This window comes from Pseudonaja textilis, chromosome 3 (assembly GCF_049901715.1).
Source record: "Pseudonaja textilis isolate UNSWEBS1 chromosome 3, rPseTex1.2, whole genome shotgun sequence".
In the NCBI taxonomy this organism is placed as follows: domain Eukaryota; kingdom Metazoa; phylum Chordata; class Lepidosauria; order Squamata; family Elapidae; genus Pseudonaja; species Pseudonaja textilis.
In genome coordinates this window covers 163,447,353-163,473,176 of record NC_141992.1, presented here as the reverse complement: position 1 = coordinate 163,473,176, position 25,824 = coordinate 163,447,353, and the positions used below count along the sequence as shown (strand labels likewise).

Sequence of the window (25,824 nt, the reverse complement as noted above, 5' to 3'; positions counted from 1 at the left end):
GACGTCCGGGCGTGGGGAGGGGAGCCTCGAAAGTGACGTGGAGGCGGAGGCTTAAGAGCGTGGGGCGGAGATTGTGTGTGTTTTGATCTGAGTCACGTGATAAGGGAGGTCAGGGAATGGCCGTAAGAAATAAACGGATCTCTTCGTAGGACATGAAGGTAGCTAAGAAAGACTCTTGATGAGACCCCTCTCTGTTGAAATGAGTGCAAATCTGAAGGTTTCATAAATGCCTTATGAGAACAAATGGAATGGGATAATAGAAACAATCGACTTGCCTTGCAATAGATGGTATTGCTTTGTGAATTATAAACACTTAACATGATAATTGTTAACGGTTTGAATTGAAGGGCAGGAATAGGGATGCAATAATAAAAGGCTTTACGCTAAAAAGAATTGGCCAGGAACAACAGGAAAATGGTGTGTTGGATATGTTTGCCACCTTGAGTTATTTGTAAAGTAATAAATGCAGGATATAAATAAGCAAAGAAACTACAAGGGCACTGGTGTAGGAATAGGAATCAACTTCTGTGGGGCTGGAGGAAATAGTCTTCTGGGTTCAGTTCCAAGTGGAGAAGAAAGACACTGGAAACATGATGACTGCTTGAAAAGATGAACAGGATCACATGCCTTGGAGCTCCTGGGTGAAAAAAGCGATATCCTAAAATATTTCATTTTCCCAGGAGAGGGGTGGGTTTTAACTTCCAACAGTAGAAAACAATGGTACAAGACTGAAATAGTAGCTCCTGTAAGTACTGTTAGGAGAGGTTAATGGCAGGAATGATGGATCCTGGGGAAAAGGGTCAGCCTAAAGGCTAGAAAGATTGCTCTTAAAGACAAAAAAGATGACGTACTGGAATGACTATGTCCATAAGTAGGAGGAACTGACATCATTCCTGGAACTGGAATGACAGTCATTAACATAGAACAGACCAAGAACTAGAAAAACCTTCCTAAAGCCATATGGGTCTGGTGTGTAACTAAAGAATAAACTCTTGAAAATGGGCAAAACTTCTTTTTCACAAGCATTTTATTCTATTCAACTTTTCTGGAACTGCTATTCTAGTCATGCAGCTCATACTTTCTAGGCTCAGCACTAGCCCATTCCATGCCTTTCTATTATTCTACTTTCAATTTTAGCCTTGCCCTTTCAGATGCAGGAATGTTTTTCCAATATATGATATCACTGTATTTCAGTTACCTGGGATGGTCATTTGAGACTTTGGCCTGATGCATTATGATATTTTTGACCCTTGATCAAGTGGATTAGGCATAAACATCTCTTTGGGAACAGCTTTAAATCTCCTTGAGTTTTACACATACATATAGTTAGGGTAGAAAAACTGTTTGCCAATATATATTTATTCAAAAACATTGCATGTTAATATAAGTGGATTAAATGGTGTAATTCTCCCCCACTTAAACTTTATAAAAAAAATGAAAATACTTAATTCCTGAGAAAAATACCAGCACTCTTTGTACATGTTAAGCAATGAATTTGGACTCGCAGTGGTAGGATTCAAATTTTTTTACTACCGGTTCTGTGGGCGTGGCAGGGGAAGGATACTTTAAAATCTCCAGTCAGAGGTGGTGTTTGCCAGTTCTCTGAACTGCTCTAAATTTCTACTACCGGTTCTCTAGAACTGGTCAGAACTGCTGAATACCACTTCTGGTGTGGAGTTGGGGGGACCAAGCCTGGAATGGCTTGGACTGGGCTGGGTATTTGCTTAACAACCTGTGATTCTTAGCAATGGAAATAAGTGTTGCACTAGATAAACACTAATCCAGTAAGGCTCCTTAAGGACATCATACATGTTGTTGATACGCATAAATACATTCTGTGCTACTACCCTATTTGTCCAAATCTAAGTTGCAAGGTTGTCAAAGAATGCCTTAATGAGCACTCTTTGAACTGTTTTTTCCAGAGAGAATTCTAAAAGCAATTCACAATATTTCAGAGTTTTGCAAGTGGCAGCATTGTAAAACCAGTTTAAGAAAATATGTTTTAAACTAAAAAGCACCTTTCCCCCTCTTTGTCATCCTTTCCATTAAAAGATATGTTTTTAAAATTAATTTAGCTTTTACTAAATTAGTTTTGTAAAGTTGTATTTTTCTTTATGAAGTCATAAGGCTATATCACTTTTATCTGATGCCTATATACTACTAACTTTCTCATTGTTTGTCTGTTTGTATCCTCATATTAATTTCACATCGGACTTCACTACTTTTATCTCAAAGAAGGACCCAACAGCTTACAGAATTGTCCAGTATAGATTAAAATTCAACTAAAAACAATTTATAATGTAATATAGTTCTTTTTCCCAAGTAAAAGAATTGACCCTAACATCAATGAAACCATTATTTTTATTGGTGGGAGAAGAATTTCTTAATTTCATTTTCTTATTTTATGAAATCCCAGTACTGTTTCAAGTTTGAGAATTTCTGGCATATGAATAAATGCAATCCATACTTATTGGCAGATGTATCCATCTAAGCATATCAACAAGACAGAGTTTCAGAATATTTCAGTCCTGTGACACAATGATTGTATCATGTATTCATGAATGTTGCTGTTTAAGTTGTCTGTCCGTCATGGTTTGATTCCTTGTATTCCTTTGATTCCATTTTTTTTAGAGATGATAGTTTGTATAGAGATTGGGGGTAGGTTTTTATATTGTTGGTCACATACTGGTGAACTCATGTTAGGCAACTCTAGTTGAGATAAACTGTATTTTTATAACAGCTATTAATTCTGAATGTCATTTGCAATTTTCTTCTTAGTATAATACTCTGTACAGGGCAAGAATGTGACATTTAGCAATAAGAACTGAAAGAGTCTTTTTATACATTTAGTTAGAAATACCTAAGTCTCATTGAATTATACAATAGAACTTTGAGAGCTTCAACGACATCTGCAAGTTTTTTGCTGTCATTAAAAAGAGCATAATGTTTTTATATAGTATTTCTGAAGATGATGTAACTAGGAACAGAGAAGGCCTTTTGATAAATGCTATGCCACAATTATAAATTGCTTCAAAAAAAGAATTCTTTACTTTTTAGCTGGATAATTGGGGTGTTTGGTCATTTGTAGAGGGAACTTCTGCAATAAATGCATAGTAATTATTAGTGCATAATCAAATGATACCAGAAATAAATTATGGATTGTCCTTTAACAGGATTAGTTTCTACAGATACTGAAGTAATTATCAAAGTTATTAAGTTATTTTCCAGAATCAAAGGAGTGCAGTGCTCTTGATATAATACAGAAGAGTTAGATATAAAGGTCTTATTTTAGAACAATGAATAATATAAACAAAATCATGGAAAAATATGCATACCCCCTTTGCACTTTAGTACATCTACTTAACTCCTGTTAAGATGGGGGTTACTTGAAAAAAACCTCATTTTAATTTAGAAATATTTATCTTAGGTTCTTTTTCTATGAAAAACAAACCCAGTTAGCAAGTGGGCATGTACTAATATTTTACAATCAGTCACATGTAACCAGATTTTTAATTACAGAAAATATCCAAATTCTAGTGATCAGCATTTGAAGTTCATGAAACTCAAAATTTGATACTAAAGGTCATTGTAAATTAAAAAGTCAATTTTCCTCAATCCAAAATAGCAGTCCATCAGGTACAGGCAACATAAGAGGACTGATGCCTTGGAAAATACTGTACTTCAAATCCAGAATCATGGAACTGTAGAATTGGAAGATAATATGACCTAACTTTCTGCATTGTGTTTAGGAGAATCAGTTAAATCATCTATGAGGGGTAGCTGTGCAGTCTCTCTTATGGAGATGGAAAACCCACATTCTCTCTAATATTCCCCTGTTGCATAGGTCTTATTGTCAGAAAAAAAAATTCTTCAAATTTAAACAAAATGTAGCAGTTGCAAATTATACACATTATTTCTGACTGATTTCTGTAGCCATAGTTCTTGATCATCTTCCTTGTTGCTTCCCTCATTGGATCAGAATAAAGCTATAATGTCTCCCTTCAGTTTTCATTTCCTCAGACTGAACATTCCAGATTCCTCATAGGATATGCCCTCTAGTCCAGCAATCCCTAATTTTTCCCACTCCACAGACTGGAAGCAGAGGGGATGGCTTTGCACGTGTGCCACTTAATCCTGCATATGCGCAAATGGAGCTTTGTGCACTAGACTGCTACTTGTGCGGCCCAAGTCCCAATGGGCTGCAGACCAGCACCAGTCCACAGACCAGGGATTGGGGACCCTTGCTGTAGTTCTTCGATTTATTTGCACTGCCCTCCTTGGAACCCTCGCCAAAATATCAATCACCTTTTGAAAATGTGATGCCCAGAATTGTACACAGTACTTCAGATATGATCTCACTAAAGCCATATCAAAAGAAATAATGACTTCATGCGTCTTTGGTATATGGTTTCTTCTAATCAGGACCAGAACAGCATTAGCCCTACAAGCAGCTGACTGAAATTAATAATATATTCAGCTTGTTGTCGATTTCCACATCCAAGGCCACTTCAGATGTGTGTCTCCAAATCATGGAGTTTTATTGCTGTATGCATATCTTATATTTTGTGGCTAACTAGCCAATTGTAGATCCATCTTATAATGCCATCCAAGCCACACTTTAACTGCTTGTCATGTTAAACTTGGTTAATATCAAGTAAATTAGCTTCTATATTTGCTTTCTTCAATAGAATAGTTACCCTGTCACAGAAGGAGACAAAATTTGCCTCATGTGCTCTGTTTTTGACAAAGGCATGTTGGCTCTTAGCAATCGGGTTATTTTTAAGATAGTGTGCTCTATTGCCTGCTCTAAAGTCACCCCAGATATCTATATCAGGCTGGTTGAGCTATAATTACTGGGATTTTTTTAATGAGGGGGTCAACATTTGGTGTGTGTGTGTGTTTATATACATGTGTATATGTATATATACAGCCATAAACAGGCACTTCATTGCAGTTGTTTCTCAGATGTGACCATCAGCCAGAGAAAACAGGAAGGCTAAGGAATTATTATTCTTAATTTCATTTCAGTTCTAAATTTGGTGAACCATGGTCCCAAAGTATTGCTGAAATACAAATTTGAGCAGAATCCATCAGCATGTCAAATGTTAACAGAGGCTAAACCCTGTAATTTAGCAACATCTGGATTACCAGTCATCATCACTGAAAAATGAAGTTGTGTTTCCAAATCAATTTTCTATCACCACTCCAACCACATCTCTTTCTTTTCCTCCCCTTCTTTTTTTTCTAAACAACTTCTTGGATTTTTTTAGTTTTGATGGCTCCATCTTTTTTTTTTCTATGACTGGAATCATTAACTCTTCCTCATGGAACTGAAAAGAAATTTGTTAAATATAGTGTTCTCTCAGATGAAGTTTTTATGATAGAGTTACACTGTCTTATATACAAAATTGTGTAGGGAACCCAAATAAAATATTTATAACACTCTCTTGTTTCCTAATTACTACTTCTGATTTAAAATGGACTAGTACAATATGCGTTAGTAAGAGTTTTCCATCTGGAAATACACCAAAACAAACTTGAGTATTGAATATGGTATATTAAATATTGAAAAAGCCTTCAAGGCACTTGAATTGACCTAATATTGTCATTGCCTCTAATGGGTTTTGGAAAGCTTATTTTTAAATAGCTTATATTTTTAAATAGTTAATGTTCAATGTTCAAGGAAAGACATAATGTAACCTTTTTAAAAAATCTCAAATTTTAATGGTGCCATTTTTTAAAATGCTGTAAATGTTCATGATTTAATTTTATTGGAAGCATTTTAATAATCAGATTCTCCTGTATATTGTAATACCTGTAAATATACTGAATTAGGTCTTATCACTATTTGTGTAACAAATACAATTCTACTTGGGGCTATGTTTCCTAATATATTCCTTTTATGTAGTGTTGGTTCATGTAGTTGGTAAATTATAGTGTATCATTTATATGACAGCTACGTTTTTAACAATGCACATTAAAATAGAAATCTCTCTGTTTTTTTAGAGTTAGCAATTAGCCCACTAGGTGGAGAACTTGCATTAAGATACATTCAACACATGTAATATAATGATACTAAGTAGTTTATATAACAAATGAATTTTCTCAGATACTGTTTTTTATCTATGTATCACAGAGTTGTAGTGAGATTCTGATACTTGATAAACTTAATTGCTGAACAGTATATTGTATATTAAAAATGAGTATTAACTGGGAAAAGCAAGCAGTATCCAGTCAATATAAAAACTTTGTAAATATTAAATGAAACTGTTTAACCTGTACTTAACTTTAAAATTGTAATCAGTGGACTTCAACATCCTTTGCTTTGACTGGATCATTTCAGTTGTTAGTAGGTAATCAATTAGCAGAATTCTAATTATGAAGCATTCTTGGCTATTTCAGAATCTGAATCATCTAAAAAATCATTCTGAGGTCACCTAGTTTGGCCCTTGTCCTTAGACCAATTAGTAATAGAAGACAACACCATAGGCTTTTTTCTGAAGGATTTTCCCACAATGATATGAGCATGCAACTCAGGAGATATCAGAATTATGCCCTAAAGACCTAAAGCATGTAAACATAATACATGATAAAGCAAAATGAAACAAGAAAGATTTTTGATCTTTTGATAAAAGCCCCTTTGAATGACATTTATGCTAATAAGGATCTCTATCTTAGATAAGTTATGTGTCTTTAGCTGGGTCTTGGGTGAAAGCTTTTATCAGCTTTCTTAAACCTTGCATGTTGAAATTTCAACTTCTACAATTGGCTAATTGGTTGACAATTCTGAGAATTGTATCCAGAAACACTTGGAGAAATAGGAGAAGAAAATTGACGAATTTTATTTTTAGTTTACTAGGATTTTTGCTGTTTTTTTAAAAAGGAATATGTTTTACCAGGCAAGACTAAGACTAAATTAAATGTGTATTTAAAAATAACAAGTTATAAGAATGATTTGGAAAAATTCTACACTTACAGTAAAAGGAATAATATAAAATAACCAAAAAAGTGACTTGGATAACTTTCCTATATTGGATTTACAAATAAAACTTGTTAAAATTCTGAAAGCTTTTGTGAACAGGGCAAGGAAAAAAAATAAAAATAAATCAAATAAAAAATGAAGACAACTATAAATGTCCCAGGATAATGATGCAAAGTCAAATATGGGTGGTTCACTGGAACCAGAGTTTTACTCTTCCAAACTTTCAAATTCTGAGAAATCAAATTCTAGAATATTATTTGATGAGATAAAAGTAGAAGAGAGGAATATAAAATTGGTTTATTTGATCAAGGTTAAAATAGATATGCAATTATTTTTAATAATCACACTCAACATTCAGTCCTTAATATAATTATATCTAGGTGGAGGGAAGTGGATTTCCTCAAGATCCTGTCTTGTGTGCAGTGTTCTTCAACATATTCATAAGTGACCTAGATCAGAGGGTCGAAGGGACACTAATCAAATTTGTATATGACACAAAGCTGGGGGGGATTGCTAATCTTTGGTAGACTCAAGTTTTAGAAATATCTTGACAGATTTGATCATTGGGCCCTATCCGACAAGATATAATTATAATTATGGCAAGAAAGTTCCTATACCTACAGAAAATACAAACAAATAAAAACCAAAACAGATGCACTGGTACAGAATAATATAGATATCCTAGTAAATCACTGTTTAAATATGCGTCAGCAGTGTGCTGCAGTTGCCAAAAACAACAACAATGCAGTGTTGGGCTGCATCAATGGAGGGATAATAAATTCAAATTAATTGATACTACCGCTATATACTACACTGGAAAAGCCACATTTGGATATATTGCATCCAGTTGTCCTTACAATACAAAAAGGATGTTGAGGCCTTAGAAAGAGACCAGAGGAGAGCAACGACAATGATGAGGATTCTGGAGGCTAAATCCTATGAAAATTGTTAAAGAACTATATGTTTAGCTTAATGAAGAGTGAGGGGAGATATAATAGCATCTAATAGTTAAAGAAATGCTATAGGGAAGAGGGCATCAATTTATTCTCCAAAACAACTCAGTAGGACTAGAAGCAACGAGTGTAAGCTTGAAAATAAACCTGAAAATAAAGAAGAATTTTTTGACAAAACTATTAAGTGGAACAGCTTGCCTCCTGGAGTTGTGATTGCTCCATCACTGGAGATTTTCAAGACTGAACAACTCCATTGGTCCATTATGGTATGAGGACTCCTGTCTTAGGTGGGTGTGTGCTAGAAGACCTCACATTCCTTCCAACCCTATAATTCTTTGATCCCTTAAGGGACCTTTGCTGACCAGGACTTAAAGGCTCCTCTTTAAGCCTTTTAGGGTTTCTTGATAGATGAGAAATGCAATATGGATAGTATTTCAAGAGAAGGTGATAAATTACTAAAATTGTTTACAGGCCGACTTATGATTGGTTACTTATGAAATTATGACAGACTCCCTGAAAGTACTTATGATTGGTTCCGAAGTGCTGACGACAACCCTCCCATGGTCACATTTGAACCACCTGGCAACTGGCCTGCTTTTATGGTCATTTGCAGAGTATGATCATGTAACCATATTTTGCCAAAATCGCATTTACTTCTGGTTTTCAGCAAAACTGGCCCATAGTGAACCATTGTAGCTTAACAACTATCATTACTTATGCCTATGATGGGGGAGGCTTCATTATGCTTTTAAGTTGAGGACTACCTATGTAGATGTGATAAACAGGGAAGTCATGTTTTATATATTTTCTTTTTCTTTCCATATTCTATTTTCCTTTCTGCTTTTTTTCTTTTCTCCACCATTCTTTCTCTTTATTGTTTTGTTTTTTTAGTTTGTATTCTTATTTTTTTAATTATAATGTTTAATAAAATTATCACACAAAAAAGATCTGCGGTTTGTTTTTGAGAATCATCCCAATACGGTTTTCTTGTTAGTTTGGCAGGTTCTGAATATTGATACTAGTGCAAGTTTTACACTTTATTCTGAATTTTAAAACTAATTTCTCTTAGCATCACCAGTTTGATTAACTTGTATTTCTGTATGGTTGGAGATACTTTAACATGAAGTGCAACTCCTTTTCTCTTTCTATTATTTTGTAGTCTTTTGAACAAGTTATCTCATCAAAGTGCTTTATTCCAGTCATGAAAATCATCTTACCAATCAACTCACTTTCTTATAAAAGATTATGGCTTAATTCTTTTCTCTCTGATAGTTTGAACATTGAGACTTTCTCTCTGATACTTTCAGCATCGGAGGCTATAGTTCTTCCTTTTTTTGAGTGGTTTAATCGGGTCCAACTCTATTCTTTTGAAATGCATAAGGCTCTCTTTGAAATGTTAATTTTTGGATTTCTGTCTTCCACAGGTTTCAATTTGAAGTCCTCCTGACTGAGATCAGAGTGCTATAGCAAAACACATTCTCAATGTTTGTGAGATGCACTCTCAGGAGGTAGTGCCAGAAGAGTAAAAAAATGGCTTAATTAGGTAATTTGTTCTTTTTGCTAATGCAACAAATTTTAACAATGAAGAAGGTTGTTACAGAATATAGCAATCTAGCCCCAGAACTTAAACATTTCATTTTACACAATAATTGAAATAGAGCTTTCCAAATTATGTCATAAATATGGGGTTTGGTCTGAGATAACATGCTGAGGAAAGACAATGGTTTCAAAAGATCAGGCAGATAAACAGATGGGCTCTCTATGCACTGGAGGGAAGGTCATGATAAGAGAGAAAATTAGCCATTTTAAAGAAAGGTCAACTTTATCAGAATGTATCTATGCCTGTGATCTATGCTACACTACCAATAAAGTCTAAGGAAATTGTTTTCCAAAGCCACTGTGGGGATGCAGCAGTCTTGGATGCTGGATAGTCAGAAAATTTGTGTAGCAACGAATACGTCTGCTTTTACATAAGGCCAGGAAGTGAGTTGTTTTAAATTACAGGTAGTCCTTGAGAAACCCCAGGTCACTTAACAATGGTTGAGAGTTACAACCAGAGGTGGTATTTAACCGGTTCGCACCTACTCGGGTGAACCAGTAGCGGTTATTTGGCGTGAGTCGCTGAACCAGTGGTGACCCCTGGCTGGCCACACCCCCAACCTGGTCGCCCGGTCACTCACTTGTGATCACTCTCCTAGCTTTCCATTCCCCACGTCCTCTTTCTCACCGGGAAGAAAGGCATGGACGCTGCAAGTATCGCTTTCCCTGTGTGAGTAAAGTGCCTGGAGTGAGAAAGAGTACAGTCTGACAGAGGGGGTGGAAGTGAATTGAGCCTTGGAGCACTTTTGCAACGTAAAAGAAATGCGTTTTGGAAGCAGGTCCTTTAAAAACTTCTCCAAGGATTCCCCATGGATACTGCAAGTATCGCTTTCCCCTTGTGAGTTAAAGTGCTAGAGTGAGAAGGAGTGTGGTCTGACAGAGGGGGTGGGGGAATCCACTCCAGCCTTGGAGAAATTTAAAGGACCTGCTTCCAAAATGCTTGTCTGTTAAGTGCTCTCTGTGTGTGTATGTGTGTGTGTATGAGAGAGAGAGAGAGAGAGAGAAGAAAGAAAAAGAAAGAAAGAAAAAGAAAGAGGAAGGTAGAGAAAGAAAGAAAAAATGGGAAGAGGAAGAGAGATAAAACTCTGTGCTATTTTTAATTGTTTCATTATTTATCATGTGTTAATATTTTACACTGTCCCTATATCTAGAGCAGGGGTGTCCAACTTTCACCTTCCCTGGGCCACATTAGAAGATGAAAATTTGGTTTGGGCTGCACATAAAATAAAATAACAGTAACGATACCTGATCATCCCAAAAAACCATAGAAAACATAGTTAACATATTAAATGTATTTGGAAATGAAATTAGTGAGATGTTTTTATTATTTATTATTAATTATTAATTAAAAATTATTTATTTTTTATCACGTTTTTCTAATCACAGTTTTTTTTATCACAGTTTATTTTCCGGCCAAATTTTGCAGGGGAGGAGTGGGGGGAGAAAGCTCGCCCGCCTCACGCCTACCTCTCCTCCTGCAAATGGCCCGGCTGGATGAGGCAGGACTGGAAGGCAGAAGCAGCGGCGGCGGGGCAGAAGCCTTCCCCGCCACCGCTGCTGCTTCTGCCCCGCCGCTGCTGCCCCCGCCGCCACTGCCCCTGCCGCCGCTTCTGCCCCTGCCGCTTCTCCCGTCGCCGCCGCCGCTTCTGCCCCGCCACCGCTGTTGCTTCTGTCCCCGCTGCTTCTTCCCCTGCCGCCGCCGCTCTGCCCCCGCCGCCGCTTCTTCCCCCGCCACAGCTGCTGCTTCTGCCCCGCCGCCACCCCGCTGCTTCTGTCCCCGCTTCTTCCCCTGCCACCGCTGCTGCCCGCCGCAGCACGCTTCTGCCCCCACCGCTGCTGCCACTTCTTCCCCGCCACAGCTGCTGCTTCTTCCCCGCCGCTCGCCGCTTCTTCCCCCCCATCGCTGCTTCCCTGCCGCGGGGCAGCGGCGGCGGGGCAGAAGCAGTGGTGGGGAAGAAGTGGCGCGGTGGGGGCAGAAGTGGCGGCGGGGGCAGAAGCAGCAGTGGTGGCGGGGGAAGAAGCGGTGGCGAGGGCAGAAGCGGCGGTGGGGGCAGAAGCAGTGGCAGCGGTGGGGGAAGAAGCGGCGGGGGCAGAAGCGGGGCAGGGGCAGAAGCGGTGGCGAGGGCAGAAGCAGCAGCGGTGGCGGGGGAAGAAGCGGCAGGGGCAGCAGCGGCAGCGGCGGGGGCAGCAGCGGCAGCAGCGGGGGCAGAAGCGGCAGCGGTGCCGGCGGCGGCAACAGCAGGACGTGGCGCTCTGACGGCGCCCGCCTTTTCTCTTGCTGCTTGGCCTGGCACTCGCCTCGCCCCGCCTCGCGCCTGCCTCTCCTCCTCCTCGCTGGCTCTGGCACGAAGGATGGGGTGGGCACTGGGCCGCGGGTTGGACAAGCCTAATCTAGAGTGATTTTTCTGCCTTTCTTTTGCCCAGGGCTACCACATATTTTTCAGGGTTTACATGCATTCAGTGTCAATAGTCCAGAGCATAAAATACACATGTGTTTAACAAGGAGTTGAAAGGCACCTTGGAGGTCTTCTAGTCCAACCCCCAGCTCAGGGAAGAAAACTGAGGATGCCAAACTCTGAGTAGAAATCCCGGGAAAGGTGTCAGAATAATACTTAGAAGGGATCTTGGGGTGAACCCTATACTGTTTCAAAGAAATGGCTGTCCAGTCATTTCTTAAAAACGTCCAGTGATTGAGCACCCAGAACTTCTGGAGACAGGCAGTTCCACTGGTTAATTGTTCTCACTGTCAGGTAGTTTCTCCTTAGTTTTAGGTTGCTTCTCTCTGTTCAGTTTCCATCCATTGCTTCTTGTTTGCATTGTCCCCTTTCTTTGTGGCAGCCCCTTGAAAGCCTATTGCCTATCACACTCTTGAGTAAAGCATGTGAGCCATTTCCTCCTTTCAGTAGTCCATGAAAGTACATCTATAGTATGCAGATAATAAAGTCAAAAAAGGTGAACAACATTTTTACAGAACTATAGATAAGTTGAGGCTGGGTGACAAGGAATGGCTGGGAGGGGAGGGGTCAGGTGAGGCACCCCTTGATGTGAGTGACATTGAGTTGGCCATGCCCACCCAGTCACATGTCCATCAAACACACCCACCCAGTCACATGACCACCAAGCCATGCCCACCAAATAAGCTACACCCACAGAACCGCTAGTAAAAAATGTTGAATTCCACCACTGGTTACAACAGATACATCAAAACAATGTATAGCCCTGTTTCAAAGTTATAATAGCTGCAGCCTCCTAAGCAGCTCTAAGGGATCTCTCTCAACATGGATTCCCTATTGTGTGCTTGCTTACTGTCTTGTAAACTTTCCCGCCAGTGAATGTAAATACAAACACTAATTTCCCTTCCTCAAATAATCCCAGAATCGAGGTGAAATTCCAAAGGGTGGTGAAACAGCAAAAAGGGTTATATATATATTTTTTTCCTTTTTCCCAGCTCCTCATGGGTTGTGTTCTGGAAAACTTCCCCACCAGTTGGGCTCACCTGGCTGTTTGCGAGTGGTATTCTTCCAATGCAGTAAGTACTGTATGTTCAGGGAAAGCTTCTTAATCTTTTTTAAGATTTAGTTCCATATTGGCATATCCCTTAATGTCCTTGTTATTTGGCATTTGTCCTGCAAATTCTAAATTAACCATCAATGCACAGTTTAAAGACAACATGCCCAACATTCAGAATCTCTCATTACCCTTGATCCTTTCATTTTTTTATAATAAATATTTTAGATTTGTATTCATTCATTCTTTATTTATTTTATTAAATTTGTATGCTGCCTAGCTTCTCTGCAAGGTCAGATGTTTATACAAATACACTTATAAACATCATTCATATTCCTTTTTATAAGCTGATTTCATTTTCACCAATCACATTCTTATTCATTTTTGCATCTCTGTAGAGTTGTAATTGCAGGAATGTTCCAATCTCAGATGGCAAACCTCACATAAAGAATGTTTCCAAGCAAATACAACTCAGGCAAACAAAGTCACTAATCTATGGATAAAGGAGGATTAGAGAGGGGAAGTAGACATATGTTAGACTTTAACTAGAGATAATTAATTATATGGATTACTGTACTAAACAGTAACAAAAGTTAAGCAGTAACCAAAGTTAATCAATGATGGAGGATAACTAAAAATGTATATAAATGCAAGACTATACTCCAATAAAGATCATCATCATAATTCAGTTGTTCATGATCAAACAACTCGACTGCCTCGTCATTACAACACATCTCCAAATGGCCTAATTGTTTTTTGTGCTCTCTTGTCTCAGTCTTGCCAGTCCATTCATGTTACTTGATAATTTTCTCCTAAAACATATTCATTTATATTCATGCACAATTTTTCCACAACTAATTTATGATTATTCCATTATCGCTGTTCACTGAAGAATGAACTTCCAGCTTTACAAGATTCAAAGAACTGTTACATAAACAACCACTTGCAAACTTCACCATCTACAATAAAGAGATAAATTCCTCAGAAGTTCATGAGAAATAGTTAAAAAAGAACCAGGAAAATTCTGCTGTAATGTATAAAGAAAAATAATAGTTCTGAGCTGAAACTAGTTCAGTTGCTGGAACAACTTTCATTTCGTTTGTTCATAATTAAGTTTTCATTCTTCTCTCAGCTGGTACTAGGATTAGAATCCCTGCAGGCAGTCATTCAAAGACACAATTCTAGGTAAGCTAAGTTTACTGCAAAACAAGGAAAGCTGCAAAGAAGAAATCTAGTTATTATTGAGTGTAAAATGCAAGCCATATTTATCGTGGAACCAGCATGCAGACTGTACTCTTTCATCGTATTATAGTGAGCTAAATGCTTTTGAGCAGGACAACAATTAGCACTTGTTTCTTATTATTTGTTATTTATTCATTTATTATTGTCCTGTTCCAGTCTGATAGACTTGGAAATAAAAGCATTACAAAGATGACCATAATATTCACTGCCTCATAATTATGTTGAGTTTGGGATGTTTTTCATTATAATTTCTTCCTTATCTTTCAACTAGTTCTGTGTAAAGTTTTTTGTTTCTTTTAACTCATCAAACACTTATTTAAAGAAAAATAATTGGGTTTCTTTTCTAGGACTCATATTTTGTACAAAAATGCTTTTCTACTGCAATTGTGTTTGTATGTATGTTCAAAAACAAGTCAGTTGATAAAGTATGTTGATAAATATGAGAATTATGTTACAGGTTTTTGTATATCTATCCAAGGAAATCCTCTTTATATTCATATATGAACTATTTTGGATGGAGAATAGCACTGCATATAAACTATTCCTCCAAGTGTTGTCCTGACTGTGCAAAGAATAGTCTTACAAAAACTCTTTCAAAGATAATCTAAAGCTAAATATGCTAAAGATATGCCTCAAATAAGGATCTAACTGTAATGCAGCTTTAGGATTATTGTGGAATGGTCATTCCTGTCAAATGGAGATGGGAAATCACAATCCTTGAATATTGGCCTTTCATCTTTCTCCAATATTTTTATTTGTTCATTATCGTTTAGAGGCCATTGTAGCCCTATGCAATCACATCTCTTTTAATTGGTCCTCTGCACATTCCTCAATATGTTGCAGGTTATAGTGACATAATTTATAAGGAGACTTTATGCCTTCCATGACCTGTATTTGTTTGCCTATAGCACTTGCTATGTCCCAGCCAAGTTCCCTTCGCTGCCCCACTACAGTCTTATGAGGTGAAGGATGAGTGATTCTTTTGTAATGTTGCTACAAAAAAAAAGTCTCAACTGAGTGCATGATGTTTGTACTCAAACAATTCTAAGCACAAATATTTAAATAAACATTATAAAGTGAGTTTGCATGACATTTATTGAATAATATTCCTGAATAGGAATTGTACCTGGGAGTTTATATGTGGGAGAAGATAGAAAGATTGATAGCCAGACAGACGACAGATCTCAAATGTGCCAATCTATATATATCTCAAATGTAAATGCACAAAGGTATGTATGCACACAATGCTTGTACACAACATCAATCACACATCTTAAGTATGAGACTGAATTCTATACTTTCCATTTTATTCCTTTCTGAATATACTGAGCTGTAATAAATCTTATTCCAGCATTTTCATGTCTTTCTTGATTCTGCAGTTTCTCTCACATATGTAGTTTTTCAAAGGTAACAACAATTAAAGTTAAATGAGTGAATGAGTTTCCCTAATTCTTTCAGGAATCCCATCTGGTCTTTGAATTAATTCAGTTGGGTAGATGATCTTCCAATGTCTCATGATGACAGTTTCATTATGATAAATCTTGATTTATTTATGTTTTTCCATTTTACCGTCATTTTTAAAAAAACAGTCCTATCTCACTCCACATCTCTTGCCAAAATAAATTTGCCATAGTGATGCCTTTGGGATTCCCCCTCCCCTCTGTATATCTTCCTTTTAAAAGTCTTTAACTTTTAATATTTTAACCTAACCATTTTAATTCAGTTTTTAACTTTGTACTTATTTATTGTTTTACGTTATATTTTACATTGTAAACTGCCCAGAGTCACTTAGATGAGAGGGTGATGTGGAGATGTGATGACCCAGGGTGGGATACAAAACAAACACAGTAACAGAAAAACAGGTGAAGCCCCTTTTATTCCTTCACTTTGCTTCCAAGCTCCGAAGATTCTTGACTGAAGCCAAAAAACTCCCACACAAACAGTTACAAGAAGAAGGGAAAAAGCAACACAACCCCGGCAAGATAAGGGCTGGAGGAAGTCCACAAATAACACACACTGGGAAGGACACCAAACTCAGAGAGGAACCATCAACTAGACATATTTCCACACTTTGTTTGCCCATACACAGGACTGTACTTTTATTCAGTTGTCACAGTTGCAGCCCATGAAGAGGATCAAGGCCCTCTCCTCCCAAACAACCTCTGGAGCCACACTTCCACTCCCTGTGGGCTGTTCCTCCTCCCCCGCAGAGTCAGTCTCCACTAGGGGCATGACATGTGATGAATAAATAAACAAGTGCTACACTTTCTTCCTTTAAAAATCAGCTTTGGCAGGAAGAGATTGATCAGGTTTCAATATTACTTGAAAGCACTGTTCCTGCTTGCAACCTATATTTGAGGTTGCTATTGTGTTAGTGGTCAATCAGATTAACATAATTGCACTAGATTGTGTTAGCTCATTTTAAGTTTATTGACAAAGTTGGTTTTATGCAAGTTTGAAAACATGCCTGTAGTGAAATGATTGGGGAGAAGTCCTAAATGAAAATATTTCCCCTAAAAGTTACTGACTCTGATTCAAATCCCTGTGTGAATCCTTTTTTAAAATAAAATAAAACCTAATTTGTGTCTGGATAGAATGGATAGAACCATCATTAACTGGAGGAGTCATGTTGGAGAGAGAGAAAGAATCCCAAAGCCAGAGATTAAACCAATTGTTTTGTATCTTATGAGTAGCGTCTGAAAAATCCAAAAAACAGTGACTGAGAATAGATGCAATAGAAAAAGGATAGGGAATTGAGGCAGACTATTTCATGCTATTTTATGACAACTCAGAGATGAACAGATAGCACTTCTCTGGCATATACTATAGGTAGACTTTGCTTAGTGACCACAAGTAGAACTGGCACCTGGTCATTAGCAAAGCACCCACAAAGTGAAAAATCACATGACTGTGCTTACAATTTTAGTTCAGCTTTCTTTTGCTTTCTACTGCTTCAGAAGGCTATGATCCCAAATAGTCTGGTGAGCCCAGATAATGGGAAAGATCTCTGGGATTTGACTCAGGTCAAAGGACAATTCTATGCCCAAACTATGTAAACAGAGAAGCTGGTTGTCTGAAACGATACAGTGCAATATTAGATAATTACAGACCCTTGGCATGAGTATTCCTGAGCACTGAAATTAGGATTGAATATAGTTTATAGTTTAAAAAACTAGTAACATTTCTAGGCTTGAAAAACAACTTTCCTCTGTTACAATTTAAGGGGCAGCTATAAACATTCTTGAAATAGGGAAGACCAAGGGTTGTTGTTTTTTTTAAAAAAAAAACTTTAGTTAGTTCACGACTGATCCAGGCCACACTTTCCAACTTCTTTTTCACCACATTTTCTAGGCTGCATCGTTTTACCCTTTCGACCTTCGGACATGGACATTTCTTTCCTTAACGCCTTTTAACCTAAGCAACGGTGCAGACACAGCTAGTTGCGCACGAGCACCAACAGTGCCGTCTCAAGACAGGCACCGCCTTCTGAACACGTGTCTCTTTGCAGCCAAGTTGCCTGTCTTCACACAGTCCCAACCTAGCAGTTCGCTAAGAAAGCGCCGGTTCGTGCTTTCAGTCCAGGCACGCAAGCAGGCGGAGAGCCGGCTTCCGCGCGGGGGTCTTGCTGAGAGCGCCTGCGAAGCGCGGAAAAAGCTGGCAGCTTTATGGAGGAATCAGGGCAAGTCGCTGAGAGAGAGGAGAGTGTGGATTGGGGCTACGAAGAAGGTAAGCAGGAGGCCGCCGGGTGGGGGGGCTGGGTTGAGTTTGTAATCTGCGACCAGTCTGAAGAATGGGAGGGAGTGGGAGAAGGCGGAAAGGAAAGGAAAGCCCTCTTGTCCCCCATCAATACGTGCAGGTAATGCTTGCCTTCGTTGTCGTGTCTGGGGCTGTTCGATAAAGCAATTTTCTTCCGACGAAAAGGAAAGGTTGCCAAGGTGAAGCCAGCTGCATCCAAAAGTGAGGGGTTTGTTTGGAGATAAAACAAAAAGCTTCCGAACCGCTTTAACAACACGTTGCCGTGTGGCGTTGGCATGACCGAGGCTCTACTTTCAATTGCTGTGGCCCCTTAAAGGGATTTTTTAATCCCTCGGGGTTTTTTTTTTAAATCATCTGTGCGTTTTGAAAGGTGAGATCATGCTTTTCAAGGCAGCATGGAGCCAGCGTTGTAGATGGGATATTGTGTACACCGTGATCTCGTGATAGAGGACTGAGAAAACAAAATAGATAAGGTGGATTTGTTGGGATTCTGATTCTTTTTCAGGCTGGATTAAGTGAAAAATTGTGTGTGTGTGCAGGAATAGGCTAGGCTAGGCTAGGATGGGATAGAGCTGGAAGGGACCTTGAAGGTCTTCTAGTCCAGCCCCCTCCTCAAGCAGGAGATTTTAATCTATACCCTTTCAGACAAGTGACTGTTCAGTCTCTTCTTAAAAACCTCCAGTGATGAAGCACCCATGATTTCTGAAGGGAAGCTGTTCCACTGATTGATTGTCCTCACTATTAGGAAGTTTCTCCTTAATTCCAGGTTGCTTCTCTCTTTGAATGGATGCTGTTTTTTGTGGTTGTGGTGAAAAATTAAAAATGTACATTTTCTGATATGACGGGAAGGAAGCATTATGCAAAACTATACAAGTTTATTTGGTTAAATCAAGATATTAAATATCTATGGAAATTCTCAACATCCAGATCATGGATTTCCCCTAAGCTTTTTTTGAAAAAGCAAGTAGACTTCCTTGGGGTTTTTATTCCTTGAAAAACTGAAGAAGCTTCTTGGATGAGAAGTGAAATGTTTTCACAGGGAAAAAAACCCCAAGGAAATCTAGTTGCCTTTTGAAAAACACCTTTGAGAAGATGTTAAACAGGAATTTAATTCTTTCCTTTAATCTAAAAAGAGTTTTAATCAACTTAAATGTATTCCCTGTTTTGTGATGTTTCATGCCTTTTACTCAGGCTAAGCAAACTTTCTCTTAAAATCCTGATTTCCAGTTTTTATACCTGAATGACATTTTTATGGCTTAAAGATAATAGGAATTAGTAGCTCATGTGTTATTACAATGTTATTTTAGGGATTCTTTGGCTGTCTCCTGTTTAACCTACCTGCTGGAATTTTACTTGTAGATCCCTGTCAAGTTATTTAATGTCAGAAATGACACTGTTTTGTAGTCTTTTAGTTAATTCCAACTTCATAAATTGATGGTCATGTCAATCTAGAGTACTCTTTGACCTGTATTTAAATCAAACTGAATATACATTTTTTATTTCTGATCAATGATTGTGATAATAGGAATTGAAAATGAGAACAGGAGATGTTTTGTCACATATTTTTATTTTCCCTAAAGAAATTTTTGCCATTTTTATTTTGTATTATTTTACATTTAATATTCTTAAGAAAAAATCTTGGCACGAACTGCTGGCCCATAGTGGATGAAAATGCATCTTTGCACTAGAGAACCATTTTTGAAAAAGCACCCTCTTGAATTTGTTGGTATACATTCTTGATTGCTGGCATTGAGCAGGTGGAAAATGCAATTTTTCTAAATGTTGTAGCTCTTATGCAGACCATAACTTTGAAGCTGCTATTTGCATATAAAGAAGCAGACTTCTGGATAAATGTTCACTGAATAGTTAAAAACTTTGACCCTGTTTTGGTCTTGAAATATGATACGTATAAATAATTTTGGTTCACTTTCCAAGGGATTTTGTCTTAATTCTCTTGATAATGTGATCTAGAAAAGGCAGAAGTGAAGCTATTATAAAAGAAATCCCTGTTGATAATGAAATCAAGATTAAATTCTTGTGTTGCACCCTTTTGCCTCTGTGGTCTAACTAATTTAGCTACTTATATTTGGATGGGAGGGACAGTTTCCACCTGCCTCTTGTTTGGACTAGTCTAATGTCAGACTGTTTACTTCTGATCTTGTGACAACTATCTTCAACAAACTTTGAAAAATGTATAGCAGAACAGGATAAATCTTGTCACAGTCCTTTTTTCTAAGAGCATAGAGAAAAACTGTTAACTTTCATTTCAATGAAATGTGTTATTCTCTTTTTCAGGTGTTGAGTGGGGGCTAATCTTTCCTGATGCAAATGGGGAATATCAATCTCCTATTAACTTGAATTCAAGAGAGGCCAAATATGATCCATTGTTACTGAAAGTACACTTGTCACCAAATTATGTTGTATGCCGTGATTGTGAGATCCTCAATGATGGACACTCAGTTCAGATCCTCTTAAAGACCAAATCAAGTATGTTTTCTTCACTACTTACTTCCTTTGTTTGCTTTAGGATAAACTAATACAGCACCCATTGTTTCATTTTAAAATTATGTTACTTATCATTAGTATCAATAGTAGCAACAAATTGAGAAATATTCTATTTGAATCAGAGAACTGAATTTAGGCATTAAATCCAATCTGCTGCTCATGATAGTAATCTAAAATAATGAATTCCTGTCAGAGAGCTATCTGGGCTTTCCTTGAATCCATTCTAGGAAGTAGGGGATACTCCTAGTAATTTGTTCCAGTGTCAAATTATTTTTAACTGAGAGGAAATTTTTCCTAACATTCACTCACTATCTGTTTTTGTCTAACACAAATGAATTTCATAATCTGCATTCAGAGAGATTGGAACCTTTATTTGTACAGAATCCCTTTATATACATGAACAGTGCCATAAAATTCTCCCTCTGTTTTCATATTGCTGTACGTTATGCATTTTTCTCAATTTTTCTTTATTCTCTTCAGCTTTATTGTCCTCTGAACTTGCTCCAGTTTATCAGAATCCTCCTTTCTTTCACATACATTAATTCAATCATTAATAGTGCATTTATGAAGAGACTGAGCCAAGGTCTGTGATCTGAACTCTGAACTGAACTGAATCAGAACTGAATTTTTATGGTTGTGCGGTAAAAAGTATAAGAGTGAAGGAAAAGGATGTTCCATGTATTAAATAACTGATTGGCTCAAGGCTTTCATTCTTGATTATCAGGGCTCTTAATTTATTTCATTTTAATTCTCATTGTCAAACTGGAACTCAGGAAAGGCAGTGCTTCAGCTACCCTTCACCAAATTGATGGCCTCTAACTATTTGAACTTAAGTCCTTTGATTTTTTTTTATCAGTTCAGCATTTGGACATACTTTTCAGCATCATGAAAATATCAATATCAATATATCTATAGAATGCCTGCTTAGAATATTGAATTCCTACTTCTTTGCTTTCACGTACATAACCCATGTGTGATCAGTATGGAAAAGGCATCCTGTGAGCCTCATGGAGACATTAGCCATATATTGTTGCAACTCAAAGATCGCTTGGAAAAGCAGATGGCTGATTGCTGGGAGTGAAAGGAATGAGACCTCACTCCACCAGGAAACATACATAATAATGTGTGTGCAAATAGGAGATATGAATCTTATATCTCTTTCAAACAGAAAAGAGCTCAGAAAATTACCCTCTCTAGTATACATTTTAAACAAATATTCCTTTGCCAGCATTCAGTGTTGATTATATATATAAAAATAATGTTTTTAATATTCTTGGCAATGTTCTAAATAATATGAGGCAGCTGGGGTTAGACAAAAAGAAATCTTTTCATTAGAAGAAATACTGCCTTGGTAACTTATAGCTTTGAGTCAGGAAAGTTTTTAAGTTCCACTTTAGATATTCTCCAAAATTACAAACAGAAATCAGGGAAAAATTATGCCCACCATACCTCAAGCAATTACAAATTGGAGAGAGGCATATGTTGCATATGTACAGATACTGGATTTGTGTTAAAAGAGGGGAATGTCAAGCCTACTGAAACATAGAGATGAAGGCAATTCAAATAGACACATACTTTGGGTGGCTTGTTTGGCAGAAAAGGAACATTTGAAATTTAGGATTTCATTTCCCCCATACCCCATTTTTTTAAAGAGTGGCCTTATTACAATATGATATGTGAAGTAAATATGCAGTAAATTTGTTGATCTCAAAATTAACAGATTCCCTTTTAATTTACCAGTCTGTTTTTTTTGTTATTGTTATCAAGGGAAAAAGAGTCAAAACTGTCTGCCCTAAAGGCAATGTTTTTATGTACCAGATCTAATGCTGACTGATATTTTGCTTTGTCAATGACACTTCTCTTTTGCAGGCTGAAGTAAGATTACAAAGTTCAACATTATCTAAATCTATCAAACAATTTTTCCTTCTAAGACAGTTATTTTGTTTTTTTGTTATGCAGAATATAATAAACAAAACTCCATAAGCTTAAAATTAAAAAACAAACAAACTACTTACTAAGTGGGTGTGTGTGTAATCTCCCCAGAAAACCTCAAAATATACTGGTACAATGTCAGTCTCATTTTTCATCCACAATATTTATGAAAAATTGGTTTAAAAAAATCACTTTCCAAACTTCCAATGAGAAACTTGAGCAACATAAGAGCTGTGGTGGCACAGTGGTTAGAATGCGGTACTGCAGGCTACGTCTGCTGACTGCCGGCTGCCTGAAATTTGGCAGGTCAGATCTCACCAGGCTCAAGGTTGATTCAGCCTTCCATCCTTCCAAGGTCGGTAAAATGAGGACCCAGATTGTGTGGACAATATATTGACTCTGTAAACCACTAAGAGGTTTGTAAATCACTGTGAAGTGGTATATAAATCTAAGTGCTATTGCTATTTCTGAGTCTGACTAGAAAGAAGTAATTGAAGATTAATATATGCTTTGTAACATTTTCATGCATTTACCACTGTATAGTTTTAACACAAAGGCGAAAAACACAGCTTAAAATACTCCAAAATATCCCCCAAGTATATTTATATGAACTGTCTAGGGAGAAAGACACCATCCAAAATGGTTTCTCATTTGCTGGTGGCTTCTAAAATTTTAAATTGAATGGTTACTCAGTACAACTTTGTAGAATGTATGCATCAGATTTACCGTATTTCCCCATGTATAAGCACCCCCTTTGTATAAGCCACCCCCCCAATTTTTGGACTGTGAAGTTTTGAAAAAATATTTTATTAGAGAAACAAGTTATGAAGAAAGAAAATTTACAAAGAAACAAAATTCGACGTCTAGATCTACAACTTCGGTCATGACGCAAAGCGGTGCGGGCGACGCTAGCAATCTACGCATCGAACGAGAGTAGGAACGAAGCATTCAGGCCGATGCCTAGCGTATGCATTTCTATCGCGTACTCGCACTCGTAATCGTATCATAACGTACAATTTTTACAAAAAAGTATAGCATACTGCTGGAAAACCAGTTTATTCCTACTTTATTATTTCATGCATTTTTCACATATAAAAAGTGTACCTGCTTTGTATATGCCACCCCCCTACTTTTTGGGCTTGAAAATTTTGGAAAAAAGGGGTGGCTTATACATGGGGAAATACGGTACTTGCCTCCTGTTGCTTCTCTCTATCAAATAGTTTTGAATAGCTAATCAGTCTTCATTGTTACATATTAGCAGGACTCACACATGGAGCTCAAGTGTGATGTTTTATCTACGATCGGTTGAATGAGCCTCAGTTGCTGAAATCAGACAATATGTGAAGCTACAGCCAAACAAATTACATTGTGGGTTACAGTAATGTGTGTGTCCAGCCACTGCTTTTACTACTTATTTCCCTCTTGTATTCAAATGGCCAAATATAATCTCAAGGCAACTGTCACATAGTAAAACATGGACCTCTTGTACAGGATAGTTTGTTTTCATAAAGACGATTCAATGTATATATTTCACTAAGAAAAATGGTGACATATAAATAAAAGAATGCAACTGGATGATATTGGCATAGTATAACCATGAAGTATATTTATTGCTCTACCAACTGTGTTAAATGTGAACTCCACTGCAGTTATCACATTTGACCTTTGCCCAAAGAGAAACAATTTTCCAACTGTTTGTTGAGAGGGGTTTTAAAACATTGCTAGCCATGAATATCACTTGCTATAATTTGTATTGTGCTCTTTTCCAGTGTTAGTGGGAGGCCCGTTACCGCAGGGCCATGAATTTGAACTTCACAGTGTTCGATTTCACTGGGGCAGAGAAAATCAGCGTGGCTCAGAACACACAGTTAATTTTAAAGCATTTCCCATGGAGGTAAGAGTGGTCTCACCTTACATAGCCTTAGAATTTATTTTCTTAATGTTAAATCATTACCACAATACAAGTTGGTTTCATTTTAACCCAGCATCTTATTGATTTATAGCAACAATTAATGACTGTCAGTTGAGGTAGGCACAGAGAATTTAAATTTACATGCATAGGATTATGCCTCCAGAACTATTTCTGTGTGATTAATTGGACATAAAATTAACAAACAGTACTATAAACTTTGGCATTAATAATATTCTAAAAAATACATGCCACCGTAGCAATTTCTGTGTCACCTTGAGTAACAAGTTGTTTTGCTTCCTCTTCTTAAACTGCACTTGTTGCCCATCTTGTGGTTTGAGAAAACTCTGAGCATCTTATAATGTGATAAAACATGCAGATATCAACATAATTATGAATATAAAACATATTTAAACTACAAAACATTAAAACAAACTAAAAAAATCACAGGTTTGAAGTAGAAAAGTGCTGATACCTTCTCTGTTACTGCACCAACCACCTCCTTCCAGTAACTCCTTCAGGGCCCTATCCTAGCCGGTGTAGCCAAGTTTTAAGACTTTTCCTGAAGCCTTAAAAAGGATGGAGGCAGATCTCACCTCCTTTGACAAGATGTTTCAAAGGATGGGGCCCATGTCAGAAAAGGTTTTTCCTCTGGATCCCACCAGTTGAAATTCCTTGGCTGATGGGGTTCACACTAGCCCTTTTGCCAGCACAAATGGGAGGGGTCAGTCCCATTGCAAAAAGATGGTTCCATAGATATCCTGAACCCATGCCATAGAGGGTTTTAAAAGTAATAAGGAATACTTTTTTACAGCTTTTCTACAGGAGTTGGACCCAGACACAGATTGGCAACCAGTGCAGCTCACATAACAGTGGTGCTACATGTGCCAGCCTAGAGGCATTCAAAACAGTCTGCGCTGCTGCATTCTGGACCAATTGTATCCACTTTCTGAACACTCTTCAGGTGTATCCCCATGTAGAGTATATTGCAATAATCCAAGCACAAGATGAGTGACTGAGCGCAGGACCACATGACCCAGAAAAGGGCACACAACACAAAGGCCCTCATAGTCATGATGCCATCTACTCTTTGAGCAGAAGTCATGAGTATAGGAGAATCCTCAATTGCATACCAGGTGTGTCTGCAGTAATGTCACCCTATCCAGAATTAAAGATGATAAACCTCTGGATCCTGAAGTTCCGCCTATCTACAGCCACTTTGTGTTACCGAGGGTACTGTTTTGCCCCATCCAGACCCTGCACAGGCTGCATGCATTGTGAGAGGGCAGCCACTGCATTAATTGGGTCACCAGAGAGGGATTTATAACATTACAAAAAAGAAAACAATGTATGCATCTAGTGCATAGATGATTTCCAGTTTTTAATGAAATGCAACATCTAGAACAGTATTTCTTAAAAGTTTTCAGGAATTCTTCCTA

General features: G+C 37.7%; 1 protein-coding gene and 1 long non-coding RNA gene across 6 annotated transcripts in view; both read left to right on the top strand.

Annotated features, from left to right (window-relative positions):
* The first annotated feature begins 66 nt into the window (after window positions 1–66).
* On the top strand, window positions 67–14,476 carry LOC148126389 (uncharacterized). The gene is made up of 4 exons (XR_015743211.1): window positions 67–158; window positions 9,360–9,478; window positions 12,983–13,063; window positions 14,174–14,476. It is a non-coding gene; the product is annotated as an uncharacterized LOC148126389 (long non-coding RNA).
* A 3,187-nt stretch (window positions 14,477–17,663) lies between these two features.
* Window positions 17,664–25,824, top strand: part of CA8 (carbonic anhydrase 8 (inactive)) — a 53,629-nt gene continuing 45,468 nt past the window's right edge. For 3 of the 5 annotated variants that reach the window (XM_087931278.1, XM_087931276.1, XM_087931277.1), the window contains exons 1-3: window positions 17,690–18,009; window positions 20,335–20,526; window positions 24,246–24,370. In XM_087931278.1, coding sequence (XP_087787404.1) covers window positions 17,949–18,009; window positions 20,335–20,526; window positions 24,246–24,370 — 378 coding nt within the window. In that variant the 5' untranslated portion in view covers window positions 17,690–17,948. Of the gene's footprint in view, window positions 18,010–20,334; window positions 20,527–24,245; window positions 24,371–25,824 lie in introns of all 5 variants that reach the window. The other 2 variants (XM_026706174.2, XM_087931279.1) reach the window with 2 other exon arrangements.